The sequence below is a fragment of the Lathyrus oleraceus genome, chromosome 1 (genome assembly GCF_024323335.1).
Source record: "Lathyrus oleraceus cultivar Zhongwan6 chromosome 1, CAAS_Psat_ZW6_1.0, whole genome shotgun sequence".
NCBI lineage: Eukaryota > Viridiplantae > Streptophyta > Magnoliopsida > Fabales > Fabaceae > Lathyrus > Lathyrus oleraceus.
The window spans coordinates 379,839,564-379,862,808 of NC_066579.1; the positions used below are offsets into that span (position 1 = coordinate 379,839,564).

General features: G+C 33.2%; 2 protein-coding genes and 1 long non-coding RNA gene across 3 annotated transcripts; 1 reads left to right on the forward strand and 2 right to left on the reverse strand.

Annotated features, from left to right (window-relative positions):
- Positions 1–12,792: 12,792 nt before the first annotated feature.
- Positions 12,793–13,659, reverse strand: LOC127108240 (uncharacterized). The gene is made up of 2 exons (XM_051045677.1): positions 13,139–13,659; positions 12,793–13,006 (listed from the first exon to the last, which is right to left on the reverse strand). The coding sequence occupies exons 1-2, from the start codon at positions 13,657–13,659 to the stop codon at positions 12,793–12,795; spliced, it is 735 nt and encodes a 244-aa protein (XP_050901634.1).
- A 3,008-nt stretch (positions 13,660–16,667) lies between these two features.
- On the reverse strand, positions 16,668–21,785 carry LOC127138140 (uncharacterized). The gene is made up of 8 exons (XM_051064541.1): positions 21,529–21,785; positions 21,302–21,451; positions 18,317–18,493; positions 17,700–17,791; positions 17,553–17,617; positions 17,339–17,441; positions 17,043–17,153; positions 16,668–16,960 (listed from the first exon to the last, which is right to left on the reverse strand). The coding sequence occupies exons 1-8, from the start codon at positions 21,662–21,664 to the stop codon at positions 16,829–16,831; spliced, it is 966 nt and encodes a 321-aa protein (XP_050920498.1). The 5' UTR covers positions 21,665–21,785; the 3' UTR covers positions 16,668–16,828.
- LOC127138157 (uncharacterized) lies at positions 18,820–21,893 on the forward strand. The gene is made up of 2 exons (XR_007808734.1): positions 18,820–19,753; positions 20,801–21,893. It is a non-coding gene; the product is annotated as an uncharacterized LOC127138157 (long non-coding RNA).
- The last annotated feature ends 1,352 nt before the right edge of the window (positions 21,894–23,245 follow it).

Here is a 23,245-nt window from a genome sequence, read left to right on the forward strand (position 1 = left end):
TTATGTGTACAATTACCCTTTTGCCCTTATGTCTATATTGAACACAAGGCATAGACCGTGTCATCCTTGTCCAGTTCAATATTGGGCCCATAGACATTTATCCTGTTACGTAGGATGGGCAAATTCCATCTAGGTCACTCATGTCCCTTAGCATGCTTCGTGGAGTACCCATCAACTATCTTTATCGTCATCCAGTTACGGATAATGTTTGATCAACAATAAGGCACTCGACTTTACATCTAGGGTCCATAGTGGTTTCAGGTCGAAGGGTGGTATACACCATTATCACCATGAGAATAACTTATGACACTTTGCATAACATTCTATATAGTATTCTCACAGCGGGTCAATCCAGTATAAATATTACTCTTAATATTCATACCTATGTTTAAGACTTGATAACTCCTTATCCATGATCCATGAGATGTGATCATCAGTCTATATACATAATAGTCTTAATGCTTTATTATTATCCCACTTCATAATAAAGCTCGATTACGGATACTCTAAGAATAATGTCCTTATGTTTAATGTGATCTCATGATTAAGTCACACTTGATACATTAAATGGACTATCTATTCTAAGGACTTTATTAAACAAATATAATAAAGAAAAAGTCTTTTATTATTAATAAATAATTCGATACAAGTACCCAAAGTATTGACCTCTAGGGCTTACACCAACAATGTCAGCATTATCTCATCCCCTTTTAGTAAGCATTTTATTCCCTGGATAATTGATAATTGTGCTACACACCACATAACTTACTATCTCACAAACTTTTCTGATTATCATACCATTCCTCCGTTCATTAGGAAAATGCCAAATGGACATTCTACTAATGCCATTATTTAAGGCACATTTATCCTCCCTAATTCTATTACCCTAACTAATATTTATTATATTCTCTCTTTCATAGTTAATCTGATTTATGTTACTAAACTAACATCTGCTTCTGATTGTTTTTTAAGTTTTCATATTGATAAATGTTTGATTTTGCAAAATTCATCATAGAAAATGATTGGCTGAGCTAAGAGATATAAAGATCATTACATCTTAAATGCTCGCATCATGCCATGTAATTCCTTTCATGCTTCTAGTTATCATGCTAGCTTTATTTTAGATAGCAATGCCAACTTATGGCACCATAGGCTAGGACGTATATTTGATACCGTGTACAAGTGCATTTTAGTGCAATTTTCTTATATTCAATATAAAAAAATTAGCCCTTGTGATGTTTGTCATTTTTCGAAACAAAAAAGGTTGCACTATCCTATTAGCTCTAGTACATCTGCTCATATATTTGATATTGTTCATGCTGATATTTGGGGACCATATTCTATCCCCTCAACTGATAGACACAAATATTTCTTGATTGTTGTCGATGATTACAATCATTTCACCTGGGTCATTTTGATGAAATTAAAAAGTGAAACTAGAAAACGTCTTTGTACTTTCATCTCTTTCATTGAAAATCAATTTTCAACTACTTTAAAATGTCTAAGAAGTGATAATGGGTCTGAATTTTTAATGCACGATTTTTTCAACCAAAAGTCATTCTTCACCAACGTTCTTGTGTTGAATGCCGTCAACAAAATGACTTAGTTGAAAGGAAACATCAACACATTTTAAATTTGGGTTGTGCTCTTTCCTTTCAAGCAAGTCTTCCCAAAAATTTTCGGCACTTTCCCATACAACATTCAGTACATTTAATTAACTGTCTCCCTTCTCCTTTACTCAATTTTTTTCTCCTTTTCATTTTTTATATAACAAACCTTCTACATTATTACATATTAAAACTTTTGGTTAGCTTGCATATGCATCTATTTTTATTGTTAATAAAACTAAGTTTGATACTCGTGCTAGAAAAACTATTTTTTTAGGTTTTAGACATGGTATAAAAGGTTATCTTCTTTATGATATTAAATCTCATGAATTTCTCATTTCTCAAAATTCTATTTTTTATGAGTATGTTTTTCCCTTTAATAATTCGAACTGTCCCATCCACCATTCTCCTAACCCTATTGTTAACCTTAGTGAACTTGACCTTGAACCTATTCCAACCTTCACACCCACTCAAATTCAACCTCTTTCTTCACCCAACCCTTAATTCCTCACTTTGCCAGCTACTATCACCACAACACCAATCCATATACCACCACCTACTTCCACACCTATGCTTACTAATCCCCCCTCTCTTAGACAATACACTCGCATAAGCCACCCTCCTACTTATCTCAATGATTACCATTGTCATCTCCTCCAAAATCAACCTACAACCAATCATATTTCCCATAATACCCCCTTTCACATTTTTTCTGTTTTGACATGTAACAACTTCTCTCCTAACTAGAAACATTTCTGCTTGTCCATCTCATCTGTTACTGAACCTACAAGCTTCACTACAACCTCCAAATTTGAATGTTGGAATAAGGTTATGCAAACTGAGCTAGGCGCCTTAACTTCCACTAACACTTGGTCTATCATTGACTTACCTTCCAACAAACATCCCATTGGATGTAAATGGGTATACAAAATTAAGTATCATGTAGATGATTCGATTGAGCATTATAAGGCTCTTCTGGTTGCTCAAGGTCACACACAAGTCAAAGGTATAAACTATTTCGACACTTTTTCTCCGGTTGCCAAACTCACCATGGTAAGATCTCTCTTTGCTCTAGCTTCTATAAAAGGTTGGTTTTTAGAGCAAATTAGATATTACTAATGCTTTTTTACACTGTGATTTTCATGAAGAAGTTTATATGACTCTTCCTAATGGTTTAGTTTTACCTTATTCTACTTCTCATAGTACCAAAGTCTGCAAGCTTCAAAAGTCCATCTATGGGCTCAAACAAGCTAGCAAACAGTGGTATGCTAAACTTTCCGATTCATTATTTTGTATTGGCTATAAACATTTTGTTGTTGATTACTCCCTATTCACTAAAATTCATAATTCCTCTTTCACTGCTTTACTCTTTTATGTTGATGATATTGTCTTGGCTGGAAATGATTCTTTTGAAATTCAATCTGTTAAAAGTTTTTTTCATAAATGTTTTAAGATTAAAGACCTTGGGAACCTTTGATTTTTTCTTGGGATAGAAGTTTCCAGATCTTCCAAAGGTATATTGATTAATCAAAGAAAACATACATTAGACCTTTTAGAAGAAACCAACCATCTTGCTTCCAAGCCTTTTAAAACTCCCTATGATCCTTCTCTTAAGATGGATTGTGAAGATTCTCCCCTCCTAGAGGATGAGTCATGATCAGTCACCATTTGCATTAAGTTTTCGTTATTAATCCGACACGAAACAAATGCTTTTGACACACTATGCAAGCATTTATGATATGTTTTGAGTTAGTTTTACTTCCGTCATTATATTTAAGCATTTTTAATCATTGTTATGTTTTACTAATATTTTAGTGATTTTATGCGTGGGATAGCTGTGTTTTTGTCTGACAGGTCAAGGTAGAAGAACCAGGGGACTCAGAACGAGATAATGCGAGATTCCGGCAAGCAGAGAAGCAGAAAACCCCGGTACAGGAGGCCTGACACGGCCACCCGTGTCAGTTGACACGGGCCGTATCAGGCAAAGGAGGACGTGTTGAAGAAAAGAGTAGCCTGACACGGCCACCCGGGTCAGCTGACACGGGCCGTGTCAGGCACCTCAAGCAACCGTGTCACCCATGCCAGGGGCGTGTCAGCCAGGACAGTAGGCTGACACGACAACCTGTGTCAGCTGACACGGGCCGTGTCAGCCCAAGCCCAAAAATTCAGTTTTTCGGGCTTTTGTTCGTCGGGCTTTTTTCAGAGATATTTTTGGACATGTCCAACTGCTGCTTGGAATTTTCACTATAAAAGAGGGCCTTCTTCCAAAGGAAAAATCATCTTGGAATACGGAAAAATACAATATTATGAAGCAATCAAGTATTACAGAGATCAAGGCATTCGGAGAGCTGAAGGTTTTCATGAGCGGGAGCGATTGAAGATCAAAGTCATCCAATTACTTGTAATGTGTAATTTTTATCTTGAATTTGTTTTGAACAATATGAGTAGCTAAACCCCCCAATGTTAGGGGGTGTCCCTGATTTAGAATTGTAACAAATTTGAGTTTACATTTGCATTTATAATATTGTTTTTATGGTAACCTTTTGATGTGTTTATTACTTTCTCTTTTGGACCAATTGAGATTGATTTATGGTTATCAATTAGGTTGGACCGCCATTGATAAGGTTTTCATAAGATTACTCTACAGTAGATATCACCTAGGACTAGGGATACCCTGTATGAACCAGAGCATTCTTGATATTATAAAGCTTAACTTCACCCTAATTGGCTATGGACATAGAAATTATGGTAGATTGATTAAAGGTTTTCTCACCAATGACTTGGGAGAAAATACTCTTAAGAACTGGTAGTAATTGATACTTGTTAATGCAACAGTGACTCAAAGTTGTTACAGGGATAAATCATACACCTTCCCTGACATTGTTCCTTTTTCTCTTTAAACCTTTATTTTCATTCTTCTTTGCCTTTACCTTTATTATTATATTTTTACACCTAAAAACCAAATTAATACTTTTTGTTTAATTGAATGATAACTTAAACTCAATATTGACTTGCAGTCCTTGAGATCGACATTCGGGGATTTTCCCCATTATTACTATAAAAGGCAAAATAGTACACTTGCTATTTTCCCGATTAAGTCACAATACATGAGACTTATTAGAAGGCTCTTATATTTAACCACCACGAGACATGACATTGCTTTTGTCAACAACTTAGCCAGTACATTTCTAAGTCTATGAATGTTCATTTTAAAGTTGCCACACACGTTTTACAGTATTTAAAGAATGCTCCTGCTATCGAATTATTTTATTCTTCCACTACTGACTCTGTTCTGTTTGGATTTGCAGATTCTGATTGGGCAACATGCCCTGTTTCGCGCAGGTCTATCACTGGCTATGCTATTTTTCTGGGCTCATCCCTAATTTCATAGAAGACCAAGAAGCAACACACGATATCTAGGAGTAGTTCTGAAGCAGAATACCGCTTTTAGCCTGTCTATCTTGTGAGATCCAGTGGCTCCACTACTTATTTAAGGATTTGCACCAACCTTTTGCTCAACCAACTTTGGTATATTGCGACAACAACTCAATAATCTACCTCACTCATAACCCTTCCTTCCATAAGCGATATAAGCACATAGAGGTCGATTCCCATGTGACTCGTGAGAAGATTGAATCTGGAATCATCAAGCTCTTTCCCATTAACACGAGATCTCAACTTGTAGATTTTTTGACAAAGCCTCTATACAAATCAACTTTTGACTTACACATTTCTAAGCATGGATTACTCAATCTCCATAGTCCAACTTGTGTGGGTGTCTTACATATGTACACTTAATTATAACCATTAGATCTCCTTTTTTACTTAGTCAATTCCATTCTATTGGTTTTGCATAATTATATGGTAGACTGTTATTTGCATTGTTCTATATATACTGAGGGTGTTAATCCCCTTTTGGCTTTTGTTCAATATTGTGATGGTGTTTGTACTTTGATAAAATGTATTCTAAACACACACACACAGACGACACACACACACCCACACCCACCCACACACACACACACACAGACACACACACACCCACACCCACCCACACACACACACACAGACACACACAGACACACACACACCCACACCCACCCACCCACCCACCCCCACACACACACAGATATATATATATATATATATATATATATATATATATATATATATATATATATATATATATATATATATATATATATATATATATATATATATATATATATATATATATATATATATATATATATATATATATATATATATATATATGAATTTAATTGAAATACACTGACAGTGTAAAGACATTTTACAATGTCAGTTAATTACAACCATTGATTTTTTAGAGAAGTTTGACGTTTTCTATAATTACATGTAAAGTAACACAAACGGATGATTGTGATGTATTGACAGTGTAAATTTTTTTACACTGACAGTGCATAACAATTAATCTCTCTCTCTATATATATGGATCGGGATCAAATGACATTAAAGTATCAAACTTAGTAACATGACACATTCGATAACTCTTCACCACACATTCGTATAACAAAATTTACCGTTAGATTGAAAGCTATTATCATATAGATCATCTCTATAAAATTTAACATTAATCGAAAATCATTTGATATGTCAATGAAATGCATAACAATTAACGACTTACAAAACTTTAACAAAACCGTTAATTTTGATCATTCTCTTTAATATATCAAATGATTTTTGATTGATGTTAAATTTTATTGAGATGATCTATATGATAATATCTTTCAATCCAATAGTGGATTTTATTATATGAATATGCGATAAATTATTATCGAATGTGTCATGTTACTAAATTTGACACCTTAGTGTCATTTGATCTTGACTATATATATATATATATATATATATATATATATATATATATATATATATTCAGAAAAGTATATGAGATTAAAAATATGTGAGAGGTAGGCATTTTATATCGTGTCTTTCTTTTTAATGTGCAATTTTTATTTATTGAAATTCATGAATATTACTACAATTAAGTTCGAGAGTTAGTGAGACAGTAGTATGAAACATGTCAATTGACGATATTTGCTTTAAATTTTTTTCCTTTAGAAAAAAATTCTTTCTCTTAAAGAGGTTTTTGAATATTTTTTTTAAAATATTGTATGCCTATATTTAATTTTTAATGAGAGTTTGTTGTACAATTGAAAATCAGCAAGCATATTAAATAATCTCAAGTAAAATTATTTACCAAAGTGCAAAAAAACTACGATAAAGAAACAACCCATAAAAATTGTTTACATAGTATTTATCGTCAAATTAAAGATTAAACCCACACAAAAATATGACGTGTGAGATAAAGAAAAAAAGCAACTACGTTAAATAATTTCAAGAAAAGTTAATCTAAAAGTGAAAATAATTCCACAATAGTATGAATAAGATAAAGTAATAACACACATAAGTTATTTACCAAATTCGATCCAATATAATATATTCAAAGGGAGACAACAACTCTCCGATCCACTACCAATAAATAGTATTTAACGAGAGATTACAAATTAGTTCCATGAAAATAGATCTCAAATTTCATAAGAACATCTCCTATTTTCTATCTAATTTATACTTCAATCTCCTATTTTCTTCAAAAATGTTTCTCTCAAACACCTCATGTTTGATGCGGAATGCCCCATATTTGATGCAGAATGCAAAAGTTGAAATCTTGAGTTTTCTTGCATAGTACTCAACAAATATACATCCTAACTTTAAAAGACAATGGTGGTTCTAGTTTACACATCGAACACCTTGGTTTATCTCTAAAATTGAACCATTCTTCGACAAAATTGGTCAAGTTCAAGCAATGGCTGAAACTCGACAAATATAATGACTTTGTGAACATATCCGTAGAATTGTCTTTTGAAGCAACATTTTCCACCAAAATTTTCTTTGAATCGATCACGTCTATAATAAAGTGCAAACGAATGTCAATGTGCTTTGTCATCTCATAAAAATATGGTTATTAGCTAAGTAGTTTGTACTTTGACTATCACAAGGTTTTTTCACGTTCTTGAGTGATTCCTAACTCTTCAATAATATCTCTTAACCATATGAATATCTTGACCTCTTCAATTAGGGAAATGTGATCTATGAAGTTGTAGACAATGTCACAAACGATTGTTGATTTTTCTTCCAATTAATAGTCATCCCAAACAACGTAAACAAAGATCCGACAAGGATCTAATATCCATATTTTTAACATAATGTGTATCAACATATTCCTCTAAAGTGTTTTTCCATCGAGATACCTCGGTATAAACTACACTTCAATGAATCATTTAAATACCTCAACACCCATTTCAAATCTTCTCAATAAACTTGACCCAAATTTTTCATAAATTGACTTACTATGTTAATTGCATATGTTATGTCTGCTATATTTCAAATCATATCATATACTACATCCGTCCCAAAATAAGTGTCATACTTGACACTTTCACATAAATTAAGAAAATGATATAAATGAAAGAGAGAGAAGAGGAATTTTACGAAATTATTCTTATTAATTATTGGTGTGTTAAAATTAGCATTCATGACAAGTAAAAAAGTAATAAATTAACATTATAATTAGAGTGTACAATTGGAATATAAAATTTTAAATTGCATTGAAAACTAAAAGTGACAAGTATGTTGGGACAAATAATTTTTTCAAACACGACACTTATTTTGGGACGGAAGTAGTATGATGTTTCCAAACCCAATTGAATAGGAATTAGTCTTCATTGTATATTTCTCTTATTCAGTTTGAGGATATTGCATAAATGAAAGTTTAGTGTAATAACCTAAAGGAGTGTTGACAGTTTTAGCATCAAACATTCTAAATTGCTTTACGATTTTCTTCAAGTAAGTAGATTGAGATAAGAACAACTCACATTTTCACAATTTCTTATGATATCCATCCCTATGATCCTCTTAAGTTCACCGGTATCTTTCATCTCAAATTATCCATTCAAAATTTTCTTGAGCTTACCGATCTCTTTCTTGCTAGATCCTGCCATCAAGATATCATCAATATATAGAAGTATGTAGAGAACTATTTTCTCATTTATCTTCAATATGTACACACAACTATCATAACCACTTATCACCAAATCACGCTTTAGAGAAAAACGATATCAATTCCTAGAGATTTGTTTCAAATAATACAAATACTTCTTCAAACGAGACACCTTATACCCATCATCCACTAAACCTTCAGGTTATTCCATTTAGATTATATCTTCGAGCTATCTATATAAGAAATCGATATTGACATCTATTTATTTTAACTCGTGATTATAGTGATTCACAATATTCGTAAAGGCTCTTATAGAACAATGTTTTACCGTAAGTGAAAAATCTCATTATAACCAATTCCCTCAACATCAATAAAAATATTTTCTACAAGTCACGATTTATACATTGCTTCTTTAATCCCTAGAGTACATTTTTTCTTCTTAAAGATTCATTTGTATCCAACCACCATTTATCTTTTAGGTATACACAAAAGTTCCCATGTATGGTTGTTCTCCAATAAATGCATATCATTAATCATTACCTTCAACCATTTGTAACTATCTTTGCTTTCAAATTCCTTCTTGAAGGTCTTTGGTTCTAAGTCTTGCGAACCTTTATCCACATTTAAAGAGTAGCAAATAAGATCGACATAAACATATCTTTGAGGTGGTCATAAGGTAACTAATAATATAAACCACTATAGGTTTCACTTATCTAGAACTAGAAATGGGAGCCTCAATATCTCTTCATGTCTAGTCTAGCTAAAATTGGGTCTTCTTCACCTAAGTTTTTGAATATTTCACATTCAAATCTTTGTTTTTTCATCAATGTATGAGTCTCATCAAATGTAACATATATTTTTATGATAATTTTTTATCCTGAAGGTTCCATATTCCAACACTTGTTTCCTTTCACATATTTAGAATAACCAATGAAGACATATTTTTCATCCCTAACATCAAACTTGTCTGACTTGATATACATAAATATTAATGCTTAAAAAACTTTCAAAGTAGAGTAGTATACAAGTTTCTCACTATAAACCTATGTAGGTGTCTTGAAGCCTATTCATGTGATAGACATCTATAGTTCAAATATGTTGCAATAGCAGCAACTTCACCCTTGAAACTCTTGAATAACCCAACTCTCAATAACATGCATCTTACCCACTGTGCTAAATGTTCATACTCAAGCGTTCAAATTGGACATTTTTGTTGTAGTATGCCAACTACTATTGCGCTCTTATTTATAAATTATTTCATACAAAACTTATTAAACTACTTTGAAACAAGCTTTAGACCATTGTCAGTTCTTACAATTTCTACTTTAGCTTCTAATTGATTTCTTATAAGAGTATGATATTCCTTAAACTTTTCAAAGGTGTCACTTTTATGTTTCAAAATGTGAAGTCATACCCTATTAGAAAAATGATCAATCATAATGAGAAAACCTAAACCACATCCATGAATAATTACCTTTGATGGATCTCAAAGATTTGAGGAACTATACTCAAACGGTCTACTAGAATTATACATATTCTCATTATCAATCATAATAAGAATACTTTATATTATTTGACTAGTATGCAATGATCATAAAATTCTAACTTTTTAAATTAATCACTACCTAGAAACCCTTTGTTAGATAGCTCAAACAACCCTATTTAGCTAACATACCCTAAAATCAAATGTCATAGTTTAATTTTCTCATGAAAGTCTTGGCTAGATAAAAATGCATTACTAGTAATAGAGGAGTCATCCAAAATATAAAAACCATATATTTTATACCTTTTAAAATTTATCAGTGCATCATGTAAAATTTTCAACATGCCATGTTGAGTTCTAGTACAATAGTCTAAATTATCAAACATGCATGTAAACAACAAATTTTGCCTAAGTTTGGGAACATACCTCACATTGTGTAAAACAAACTCATGATTGTCAAACATCTTGATTCAATCCTCCTAATACCATGAATCTTGCAAGTCTTATTATTACCGAGTCGAATAATTGCACTTTCTTTTAGCTCCAAAGTCTCAAAGTATTACTTCCTTGAACACATGTGATAAGAGAATCACGAGTCCTTGGCCCAAATATTTTGTCTCTAAACTCATTACCCACATATTCTGTCTCCAAACTCATTACCATTATTATACCAACACTCTCATAATTATCCTTATTAAAGGCAACCACAATATGAATATAATTGCCCTTGCACTTCTTCTCGGGACAATCCTTATTGAAGTTATCATTTTTATGATAAATGAATAATTTTCCCCCTTTTAGTTTCCCCTACTCCCACTCCCCCTCTTGAAACATTTAAAATTTCTCCACTATCTTCAACATTCAACTCTTTCATATTGGTTAACTTCTTGGTTTATATAGTCCAAAGTTGGTCATGTGGGTGTGCAAGATGTACCACCACACAAGGCCTCAAATATTTGGGGCCTCAATAAAAAAAGTTGGGTTTAATTAATTTTATATATATATATATATATATATATATATATATATATATATATATATATATATATATATATATATATATATATATATATATATATATATATATATATATATGTTCGTAATTTAAATAACTAATTAACAAAGTAGTGTAGTGGATAGGTCTTAGTTTTACAATAAAAGGGTTCACGATTTGAACTAGAACAAATCATTATGTTTTTAATTCTTTTACCCATAAAAAATGACAATACAAAGATCGAACACAAAACCATTTCATTAAAAGCCTTACATTACCCCTACACCAACAAACAATTATAATTTTAATGTTAAATTATTTGATAAATATTCAATATTTTTCTATTAACGACTATCTTTTTTTTTTTTTTAAATCTATAATTTCTTAAAGGCCTTATTTTTAAAATGAGAACATGGTCACTAAATAAAGGCCTTTTTTTTAAAATGAGAATAGGGTCACTAAAATGTTTGGACCGATCTTGATGTAGTTAATTGGATCTCCTCCGAGGTGATAACATCTTCTTTTTCATAAAGAAAAATATCCTTAATACATCTACATCCAAAAAGTTTTTATTTTTATTTTATTTTTTTTCATCATCATTATTGTCATGTTAATAATTAGGTACAAGACACAATAGATGCATTGAAATTTATAGCTACTCAAATAAATGTTCAAGAATCATGTATGTTAAAAATTAATAAGAATCAATATGTATCAATTAAAATTAATGTGTATTAATTGTATTAATTATATTACCTTAGTGTATACAAATCATATGAATATAAATATAACTTAGTTGGGTCTCATACAAAATAAAATACTTTTCAATATGGTATCAGAAGTTACGGGTTTCACGATCTTTTCTTTTGTGTCCTAGAAACCTTGCCGCCCACAATACATAGCTACGCTGCATGTCTCTATTCTTCGCCATCACACATCCAATCACTACCACACCGTCATCACTAGGTTCACAACCCTCTAGCGAACTCATCGACAAAACTTTCACCTAGGGCTAACAGTCCCGATGCATGAGCTCCACACACACACTACATCAGATCCATTTTTCGGCAAGTTTTTGTCCTATTTCGCTATTTATTTCGACTGTCATTGTCCTCCTCACCACTAAGTGACCTTGTTTTCATGTTTTTCAACCATAAGATCTCATGGGAGATCAATCTGCAACCGATTCCATCACTTTTACCAAAGTTCTGCTCATCTTATGCGAGAAATTCACTGGGACAACCAACTACAACATATGGCATGACACCATCAAGTTACGGTTTCATGGTCAAAGACTTGAAGATCACTTGACCAAATAATCAAAGGATATTATCGTCATTCATTGCACTAAATGGAAGCAAATTGATGCCTCTCTATGCATTGTGTTATAGTATTCCATATCGCATAATCTTCGAGCGCAATATTAATCCCTTACCACTTGCTATGAGGTTTGCTAAAAGTATAAGAAAGTTTTCTCAAATCATGTCCATTGTCTCTACAGTGTCATCCTTAATATCAACTTTTTAAAATCGGAGAATATGGATATGCAGGCTTATATGAGTAAACTTGATTTGTTGAAGGCTAATATTTCAACCCCAGTGGCATTTACAACCACTACAAATGTCGAAATCATCAGGTTCGTTGAGTAAACTTGATTTGTTGAAGGCTAATATTTCAACCCCATGACAGGTTCGTTGACGAAGTCCTCAGTGACTTCGGTCATGTCGAAATCATCAATGACTTCAACCATGTTTACTTCCTCTGGCTCCGTGTAATGGGCATCAGCCATTTGCAGAGGATTGGAGTCGATCTTCACCTGGCTCCTAGGTTTGTCTCCAAACTTGAGTCTCCCTTCTTGGATAACATTCTGAACAAGATCCCTGAAAAGAAAATATTGAGATGTTTTATGACCCAGAAAACTATGGTACTTGCAAAACCCTCTTTTCTTTCTTTGTTCTAAAGGAGGCACTTTAGCACTCAAAGACACTATCATTTGATCATCCTTAACTAACAAATCGAAGATTACGTCATATTTTATAACGTCGAAAGTGTAAGTTTTCTTAGGAAATTTATCATTCTTTTCTTGTTCAATAGGGTTTTTTCCATTCGATGGGGCCAAGACCTTACAAGCGTAAGGTAGCCCTTGCTTCAACTCAGGCTTCAACTCAGCAAGGTCGATTTCATTTTCGTCGAAGTTTAAAGGCCCATTATAGGATCCTTCGCTATCATTACTGAAATCGACGTAGGCTACTCTTTTATTCTTATTTGCTCTAGCCTTTTGTTCCTTCAAGTGTTCTAACTGTCGAACCCTATCAGCCAGTTGGGCCATATCTCTCAAATATTGGGTATCTAACTTCTTCCTGATAGAATAGTCAAGGTCCCCAACAACCATTTCGACCAATTCATGCTCTGGTACTTGTGTAAAACACCTAGCTTTGAGTAATCGAAACCTATTTAGATAGTCATCAATTGGCTCAATGAACTTTCGTTTAATACTAGCCAATTCCTTCAGACTGATCTTTGTTTGCCCCATGTAAAACTGCTCATGGAACATTCCCTCCAACTGATTCCAAGTATGAATCGGATTTTGTGGCAAGGTGGTGAACCACGTGAAGACATTATTTGTGAGAGAGCTTAGGAAATATTTTATTCTAAGGCTTTCGTTGTTCGAAATGTCTCATGCCTCTATTAAATATCTAGCCACATGTTCGACAGTGGATTCAGTAGTATCCCTAGAAAACTTAGTGAATTTGGGGATTTTTGTTCTAGGGGGTGTTTCTTCCTGTAGGATATATTCCGACAAAGGTGATGTATAATTTGGCCTTCCAAGGCCAAATTTTACCCCTTTTTGAACCATAATCCTTTCGACCATGGCTGCTAGATTATTATCTGCTGCTATATTATCATGTCGAATCTGCCATATGACATTATCAGCGTTTTTGTTTCTATTTACCATTACTATCCTTGGCTCTTTTTCCCTGGGGATTTGTGGTTCAATCCTAGGGGGTTCGACTCCTACTCCCTAATTTACCATCTCTGGTTGCGGTTGATTTTGTGGAATTTGGTTGATAGTAGGGTCTTCTTCGAAGGTTACCCCCTGGTTTTCCCTTATCCAATCCCTCGGAGAGTGTCGATGAGGTTGTGGTACACCCAGGAAATCAGACATTCGTGGCATCTGCGTTGTCATCTGTTGATTCGATTGTGTCGTATTTTGAATCAAAGGATTCAATACGATGGTCAATGTTTGGATAAGCATTTGGACCATCGCATGGTTGCTTTCGTCTATCTGTTGTCTCCACACTACTGCAGAATTATTGGTAAGGCTGAGTATTTGTGTTTGATATCCCAAGCTTGAAGATTGGTTATTTCGACCCGTGTTAACCCCAGATCCTGGCCCTTGTAATGGGGAGGTTATGTTAACCACTGGTTTTGAAAATGTCGAAGCAGCGTTATGTAAGCTTGCCATCACTGAAGTTGGCATTCCATATGGTTGTTCTCGATCACCAAAGGGTATAGAGAAACCAGGGGGTATTAAAGGCCTGTTTAGAATATTTCCAATCGGTGGGTGAGGGGTATGAGGAGGCCCCCTAGGCCTAATGTAAGTCAAAATATGTTTAATATGGGGAATCAAATGCGTAGGTATCGAACTTGTCATAGATGGAACCGGTTCAGACACGTGCATTATGGTCGTGTTCGCCCCTATCGAAGAAGAAGGGGGTGATACATTGCTGATTGATGAATTTTGAGAATTTTTGGTTATTTGGCGCATTTAAATTCGCCATTCTCCTAGTGGGTCTTCTCCTTGGTCTGTGTTCGTTGGTTGTGGCTACTTTACCACTCCTTAATAACATACAACGAATTCTTTCGAAGGGGGGAAGATGAATGAATAACCAGAATAAAAAAGAACAATTTCACTATTCTAAAAACGTTAGCACAGTCCCACTAGGCGTGCCAATTTGTTTACCGTGAAAATTGGTAAACAACCGTTGATCTTCCAAATTACTAAAGTTGGTTACTTATAGGATCGATCATATTGATCCTAGGACATGAGCTAATTATTTAAAGTGAATTCTAGTAAATGTGAACACTTCGACAATGTTTGCAATGATAGTGATTAGTGAAAATACTTAAACAGTAAAAGACCAACACAAATTAAAGAGAAGCATTGTAAGAACGAAGATAACTATCAACAAAGATGAATCCTTAAAATAAAGAAGTATTTCTGGAAAATAAAGATGAATTGAATTACTTCAAAGTAAATGACAATGATGTAAAACGAACGTACATTTTTCAATTTACTGTTTCTCTCCACATGGATACTTGGTAAATTTTACAGATTTTGTACACACTTTGACACACACGATCCTGGCACTAAGACCCTCTATTTATACTAATCGAAATAACCGCTTCTAACAATCTTTCTACCATAACGAGATAAATGGCGCTTTGCATGGATGCAACCATCCACTATGCTCCATGTGTACTATCAGCAATTTTAGATAAGAACAAAGTTCCCTCATTTATTTGAATTTTGAATTTCTAGTCGAAAATGTCTTCAAACACTAAAGAAAATTTCTAAGTCCCTACTGCACACTGATCCTTCTCATCCAGGAACTTTCGAATAAAGCTTCCAATATCAGATTCAATCGAAAGCATCTTCACAGGAAATTCCACTTTTTAACTCTTAAAATGGGCATCGAAATTAGGAGCCAACACTAGTCCTCATCAGACATTGCAATCAACCAACGTAAGTATGTATTAGACATCCTAAGTGAAACTGGTATGCTTGATTGTCGTCCTATTGATACTCCCATGGATCCTAACGTCAAGCTTCTTTCCGGTCAAAGGGTGCCACTGAAAGTCCCGGGAAGATATCGACGTCTTGTGGATAGACTCAATCATCTTACTATCACCATTACATTTGCAGTGAGCATTGTGAGTCAATTTCTAAATGCTCTGTGATAGACATTGGAACGCAGTTATTCGGATTCTTATATATATAAAGAATGCACCAGGAAGATGACTATTATATAAAGATAAAGGTGATGCAAAAAGTTATTCGGATGCAAACTGGACCGGATCACCGTCAAATAGGAGATCCACTTTTGGATATTGTGTTCTTATTGAAGGAAATGTGATCTCATGGAGAAGTAAGAAACATAACACAATTTCACTTTCTAATGTTGAAGCTGAATATCGTGCTATAAAAGCAACCTCAAAGGAGTTTGCATGACCTAAAAATTTATTCTTAGAGCTCAGGTTGAGAGATCTTAGGCCACAAAACTCATATGTGATAATCAAGTGACACTTCACATTACATATAATACAATTTTTCATAAACAAACAAACACATAAAAATAGATTGTTATTATGTAAGAGACAAAGTACTTTCAGAATAAATAACTATATATTTTGTCAAGGTCTGAAGACCAATTGACTGATATGTTCACTAAGTCTCTCAGAGATTCTCGAGTGGATTACATTTGTAGCAATCTTAACTCATATGACATATATGTTTAACTTGAGGGGAAGTGTTAAGAATCAATCAGAATCAATGTGTATCAATTGTATTAATTGTATTACCTTATTGTATACAATTCATATGAATATAAATATATTCTAGTGTGATCTCATTAGATTCACAACATTATACAATACTTTTCAATGATGTAAATTTTAATACTTAATTTCATCATAGCCACTTAAGCAGCTGCTTCCGCTAGAGAAGAGAATTTTTTGATAATATAAACAGGATCTCCTAATTTAAGCACGTTTCCATCCCCTTTAGCAGAAGAGTCTTTCCACTTCCACACTAAATTCTGACCAAAGTAGATCTGCACATGCATTTCACATGTCACTTGACATCAATGAAACCAAAGGGACAGACATTGAAAATTTGATGACTCAATGTCTCACCTTATTTTTGTGTTTTTCATTTGGTCTCAAGACTTGGCCAGACCTAACTTTCATTAGAGTTTCATATGGTTCAGTTCCAGGTATTCCTGTCTCTTGATTGACCGTTGGTACCTGACCATAATATAAGCATCATCAATAATGATATTTGGATGCATAACTAGATTATGAAATAACAGCAAAACATGGATTAGCATATGTAATTTATTATCATTGATATAGTTTCCGTAGTTTTCTATGTTCTTAAGGATCTTGTTAGCTATATGATAAGTAGGAAACTATAGATTAGAACTTTGTACCTTACAACGGGCACACAGCTTGACACCCTGAAATGAAAACCTGCTTATCTTTATATCTCTCCACAGGTCTTCAGCATTTGGTTCACAACCTTCAACAAGGATACTGCATCATTTTCCATCAAAATCTCGATTATATATTCTAAACTAGTAACATATACTATGAAATAATATAAATATTACAACAGGTGATGTGAAGAGATGAACAAATTGATACTTGGGTCTGAAACGATTCATAGATATAGGTTTCTCTAGAAGCTTGTTTAGTGCATCCAAGGATTCCTGAAAGCAATAAATGTAAAGTAAAAAGTAAAGACTTAAATAAGTAAATTTCAACTTGTTTCTCAACTGCAACTGGCCTGACCTGAGATGAGAGTAAGAATGGATAACCATCGCTGAAGAAGGTCTGCTGCGGCCCCTCAACATAATCAGGGTCTACATTTCTAACTTCTGAAGCTGCATTCGTAAACATTACTCCAGAGTTAACATGGCTATTTATGTCATGCACAATATGACCGCGGTTCATGGAACCATTGTGCATTACATGCTATATGTTAAATTGAAATTTGTTCACACTCTATTAAACAACATTTACTATAAAAGCAACAAGTTAATCCTAGTAATATTTATATGCTCTCAAAATCGTTATCAGAACACATGTTTATAAGTGGATGAAGTTCTCACTTTACAAGTCAGTTTTATAAAATTAAGTTAGACCGAATCCAAATTTCTAAGATGGTGTCAGAGCATATCTAAGGTCCGCCGGGCTACCTACTAACAAATTTCTGCTAATGTCTGAAAGTATATTTATAAATGAAGGTAGTCGTCACCTTACAAGCCGTTTTTTAAGGTTGAGTTAGGTCCGGCCAATCCAAAACTCTAATAAAGTCTTTTACCAATCATTAACACGTCTAAAGTAATGCATCCTTCTAAACATTATTATCGCCGTTTTCTTATTCTTTAAGGTATCAAAAACATTACCGGTATTGAACCTGATCAGTTTACTAGGTGATCCTAAATAATCCGAGAACCACTGCGATGCTTCGGCTCCTTCATCCCAGGCAGGGCCGTTCCATTCCCACACTGTAATATCATCAACTACTTCATACTGTTTGTTCAAACAAACTTTGAGAGGTTTCATTCCAGGTGCTTTCAACACTGTAAAATGAAAAACGAGACACTATTCATTAACTAAACAAAGGAAGAAGAAAAATGAAAATCATGATCATAATGAATATGCAAATCAAAAGTCTGTCAGTGTTTCAACTACTGCAATTTTTTTATTCTCTCAAAGCATCTGTAAAATTAAGAATGGAATTTAACCACAATGTGAAAAACAAAACACAGAAACTGAAAGACATGCACATTAGCATAGTAAGTACTTAAGACAATATTCATGCCCCTTGTATAAGCACCAAGACAAGTGGGAGAAGGCAAGAATCTGTATATACTAGTTTAGTTATCTAATGTGAACTATGTCCAATCCCACAATGCTTTGCTTGATATTTTCCATTACAAAACCAAGATTCAAGCAGAAGCTTAAAACCATGAGATCCAACACAATTGTCATTTGAGGTCCAACGCACAAGAGATACTTCAGCCTTAATTCAAATAACAGTCAGGAGGGGACACTTTTGAGGTCAAGCTTGTTTGAATTGAGTGTGCATTTGGAAAACTGCTTAATTAAATATTTATCCGATAATAACTTATCAAGTCAAGTGTGCATAAGAGTTTACATCCATAAGAATTCCCACATAAGCTGTTTTTCATAATTTTATCATATAAGCTTATACAAATAAGGTCAGAAGACGTTATAGGTAGGTTGTAAGCTACTTCATAAACTCAATCAAATTGTGATCATGAAGAATATGCAAATCAAAAGTCTGTCAGCGTACATACAAAGTGGATGAGTCACTCATTTTGATTTTGAGGATTGTTATGAAGATTATGATAGAAACAAAGAGGTGGAAGTTCTTTCATTGTGTACAGTTTAGGCAAGCATTTATTGTATTTGACACTAGCTCAGATCACATCTATTCAGATACCAATTACTTTTATTTCACGTCTTCTTTTGGAAGTTGCTCAAAAAGAGTTTACGTTTTCTATTTATGATAAGCACATACACCTGGTCACCAGATAGCCCCACTACTTTAAATGCATATAATCTTATATCCTCTACCCAGCTGTGATATCTGTCTTTTCTCACTAATATAATATTTTCCCATTGAAGAATTAGAAGGCCAAAATATATTTTTGGTCCCACAAATATTCTTTTTTTTCTTTCTTGTGTTAATCTTTTTCATCAATCTTCATTTATTTGAAGTTGTTGGGGAGTTTGGACGAATACCGGGAGCAACATCGAGCTGATGATCTAGGATTACTAAGAGATAAGGGCATCGTATTGTTGATGTGTCAAGTGTAAGTTTGAAGTCTTAAATTGATGAAAAAAATAGATGTTGATAACAGTTAAGTTACAAGATCCATGTACCTGATGTATTAATATCTGTTATACATTCAACTTTTAACTCATTTATAATCAATATGAGATTAACCACTCGCACTTAAAACCGACAATATGTGTTCAATAATAACCAATGTGATGTTGATTAGGGATTCCAAATTATTTATATCTCCTTGTGGTTGGAAAGAATGAGATTGGGATAGAAGACCCCAGTCCCTTCCCTACCCCAAATCATGTCATGTTTCATGGCTTTGCACGTCTAACATCATTAATTTCATAATGAGGATTACTTCGTCCCCAAGTATTCATAGTTCTGTTGTTGTAAGCCCTAAAGACCAAATAGTCTCACATGCTCGAGATTTGCACCCTGCCTCCTTAGCCTCGATTAGAGGCAGCTGTTCTGGTCACCAAATAGTTCCACATTTCTTGGGAACAATTTACTTTATAAAAAAGTGAATTTTAATATTTTAACATTTCTATATTTTTATTTCATAATATTCTCTTAAGTTCCATAGTGTTCTAAATAGTTCTAGAAAGTTCCATATCATTCTCAGGTTGGAAGAGATTTGTCCTTGAGTCAATATGTTCTTCATCTTCAATGTATGGTGAAAGATAAGCATAAAACTTAACTTTGTAGGCATTGTCATGTATCTTCTGCACAATTCTAAAATGACCATAAGTTTCTGGGGATAACTTGGCATTTGGTTTATTAGGAAACCGTTCCTTCAGCAAGTGTATCCATATAAAGTCTCCTTTGAATGTATGCCACTTGCAGTGCTTATATTGCACGAAAGATTGCATAAAACTCCTTGTCATAGATAGAGTACTTGAGTTTACCAGTGTTAAGTTTCTCAATGAAGAATGCAACGCCCCTCATGATAACTTCGGATACTTGGTCAAAGTTAGGAAGGGCTAGTTCAAGTGCTTCAGTTAAACACTTCTCTAAATTCTCAAAGATGTTATGGGCTTTTTGTGACCATTTGAATTTATCTCCTTTGATGCAGCCAGTAGGAGGCAACAGTTGAGCTAAAGTTTTTAATGAACCTCCTCTAAAAGAAAGCTCGGATACCAAATCTAATTCAGGGACAGGAGGAATGGTAAATGTTAAGAGTGTCACATCAGACAATATATAAATAAAACATGTGCAATCCTCACTTTACAACCCGGTTTTGTAGGGTTGAGTTAGACCCAACCACATTTCTTGTGAACCATCTATCAGGTTTCCACTATCGGATTACCCACAATTTAATATTGTCATAGCTATTATAATGTATGAGCTAGAAATCAAACTTATAACCACATGCTTAAGAGACTCACGCAGCTCAATCCCTTTAAAACTGAATTTTAAGGTGAGATCTACTCCTACTTATAAAACTTTCGTAAGGACCCTTAACTTATCAAACTTGGAACTTTTAGCAGAGACAATTATTTTAAAGTAAAAACAAAAAATATGGGTGTTAATGGATAAAATATATAAATAGAGAATATGATATAATGTAATATACCCATGAAGGAATCAGTGGTAGGTTCCCAATGTTCAAGAAAAGCCTCATGTGGAAGTTCAACCTCAACCAAAGCAAGCTTTGGTTCAACTCTTTGCGTGCGTGCTCTCCCTTTTGAATTCACAACCACCCACTGTCGATCCCACCGAATTCCTATCAAGTAAAAACATTGAATAAAAAAGTTGCAATCAAATTCAAATGAAAAAGCAGAATAAGAAGGAATAAGGTACCAAAAGGAGTGAGAGGAGCAGAAGGAAGAGAGATTCCACGGCATGACTTAATTGGATAGGTGAAAATGCCTGTAACTTTAGCTACGGGTGGTGCTAACTCTGTTGCAACAGAAGGTGTTGATGTTACAGCACCCATGTTTTCTTCTTTCTCTTTGTTCTTAGAAAATATATGTTGTCCCTTCAATTCAATGAAACTGAACCAAAACTTTAAACTTCACACGCTAGGAGTCACGTGTCTAGGAAACATGTTACATTTAAAACAGTGCAATTACCATTAAGTTACTGCAATTCTATAAAAAGAATGCTTAAATGTAATTTTGATCTCAAGTTTTTCAATTATTTAATTTTGGTCTTTTAAATTTTAATTGTTTAAGTTTGGTCCTTCAAATTTGCTTATTTTTGCATTTGATAGTTTGTCTAATATATAGACTAAATTTTGTTTATGTGACATTAGAAAAATCAAATTATCATTGATGTAGGGTGAAAAAAGTAAAGTGATTGATGTGGTAAAATATATTGATATTTATTTTCTTCTATTTTTTCCTTTAATTTTCTTTTCTACAATTTTATTTTTCTTTCTCTTTTTAATTAGTTAAGATTTGAACATAATATTTTGAAAGTCTTAAATATTTCAAAAAATTGAAGAGGTTGGAGAAATTTAAAAAAGAAGCTGATAGTTGTAGTCAAATATGGTCTACAAATTTGAATCAATCCATATTTTATGTGTCAAACTGATTCAATATTGGATAAATTTGAAAGATAAAATATATGCATTTAGGAGATGAGATTTCTTTGAGATATTTTATGTACATACTATTCATTTCATGTGGTTTAATATCAGCGATCTAGACGACTTTGTCTTACACTAGTATAAGTATAAATTATAATTGTGTTCTTTAATATATTTAATTTAATATATTTAAATAGTAGAATTCTTGTTAATTGTTTTTTTAATTTGTAGGAAAATTATATTTATAGACTATTTTAACAACATCTTTTTGCGAATAATGCACCTATAGATGTCATTATGATAATTGTTTATTTGTTTGTTTATGTAGTCACTCAAATTTCTTAAGCATTGAGGAGATAGTTCAACACAAAGGGGAAGAAAGAAGAAAGACAAAGATGCACTGGACACTCAAACTTTCATAAGTAAATCTTAGTCTTTATCTTTATTCTTAAATTTACTTAGACTTTGTTATTTTATTTTGGTATATGTAATTTGGCCAAAGTGTTTTATTTTAGTTAACTAGTGGTCCATCTTTTTTTTTTGTTAAGAAAACAATTTGTCATTAGTCATATATTTAATGGAATATTTAATATTTTCAAAATATTATTTTCAAAGTTTAACTAATTAAAAAGAGAAGAAAAATAGAATTGTAAAGAAGAAAATTTAAAAGAAAAAATTACAAAACAATATTATTACGTAAAAGTCATTTTACAACGGTTGAAAAAGGGATATTATCACACCTAACTAACCGGTGTGAGGTAGGAGATGTTTGTAAGTATGATGCTTTCCACCACAGTTGTGCGACTGTTATTATAAACTAGGTATCGCGTTACCTATCACAACGGTTACTTTAAACAATCATTGTGATATTCTTAATGCATAATATTAAACAACGGTTGTGCTAAACAACTGTAGTGATATATACACTAAGTTTATTATAAATTATGTGGAATGTTTATTTTGTCAATGCTCACTAAACATATAACC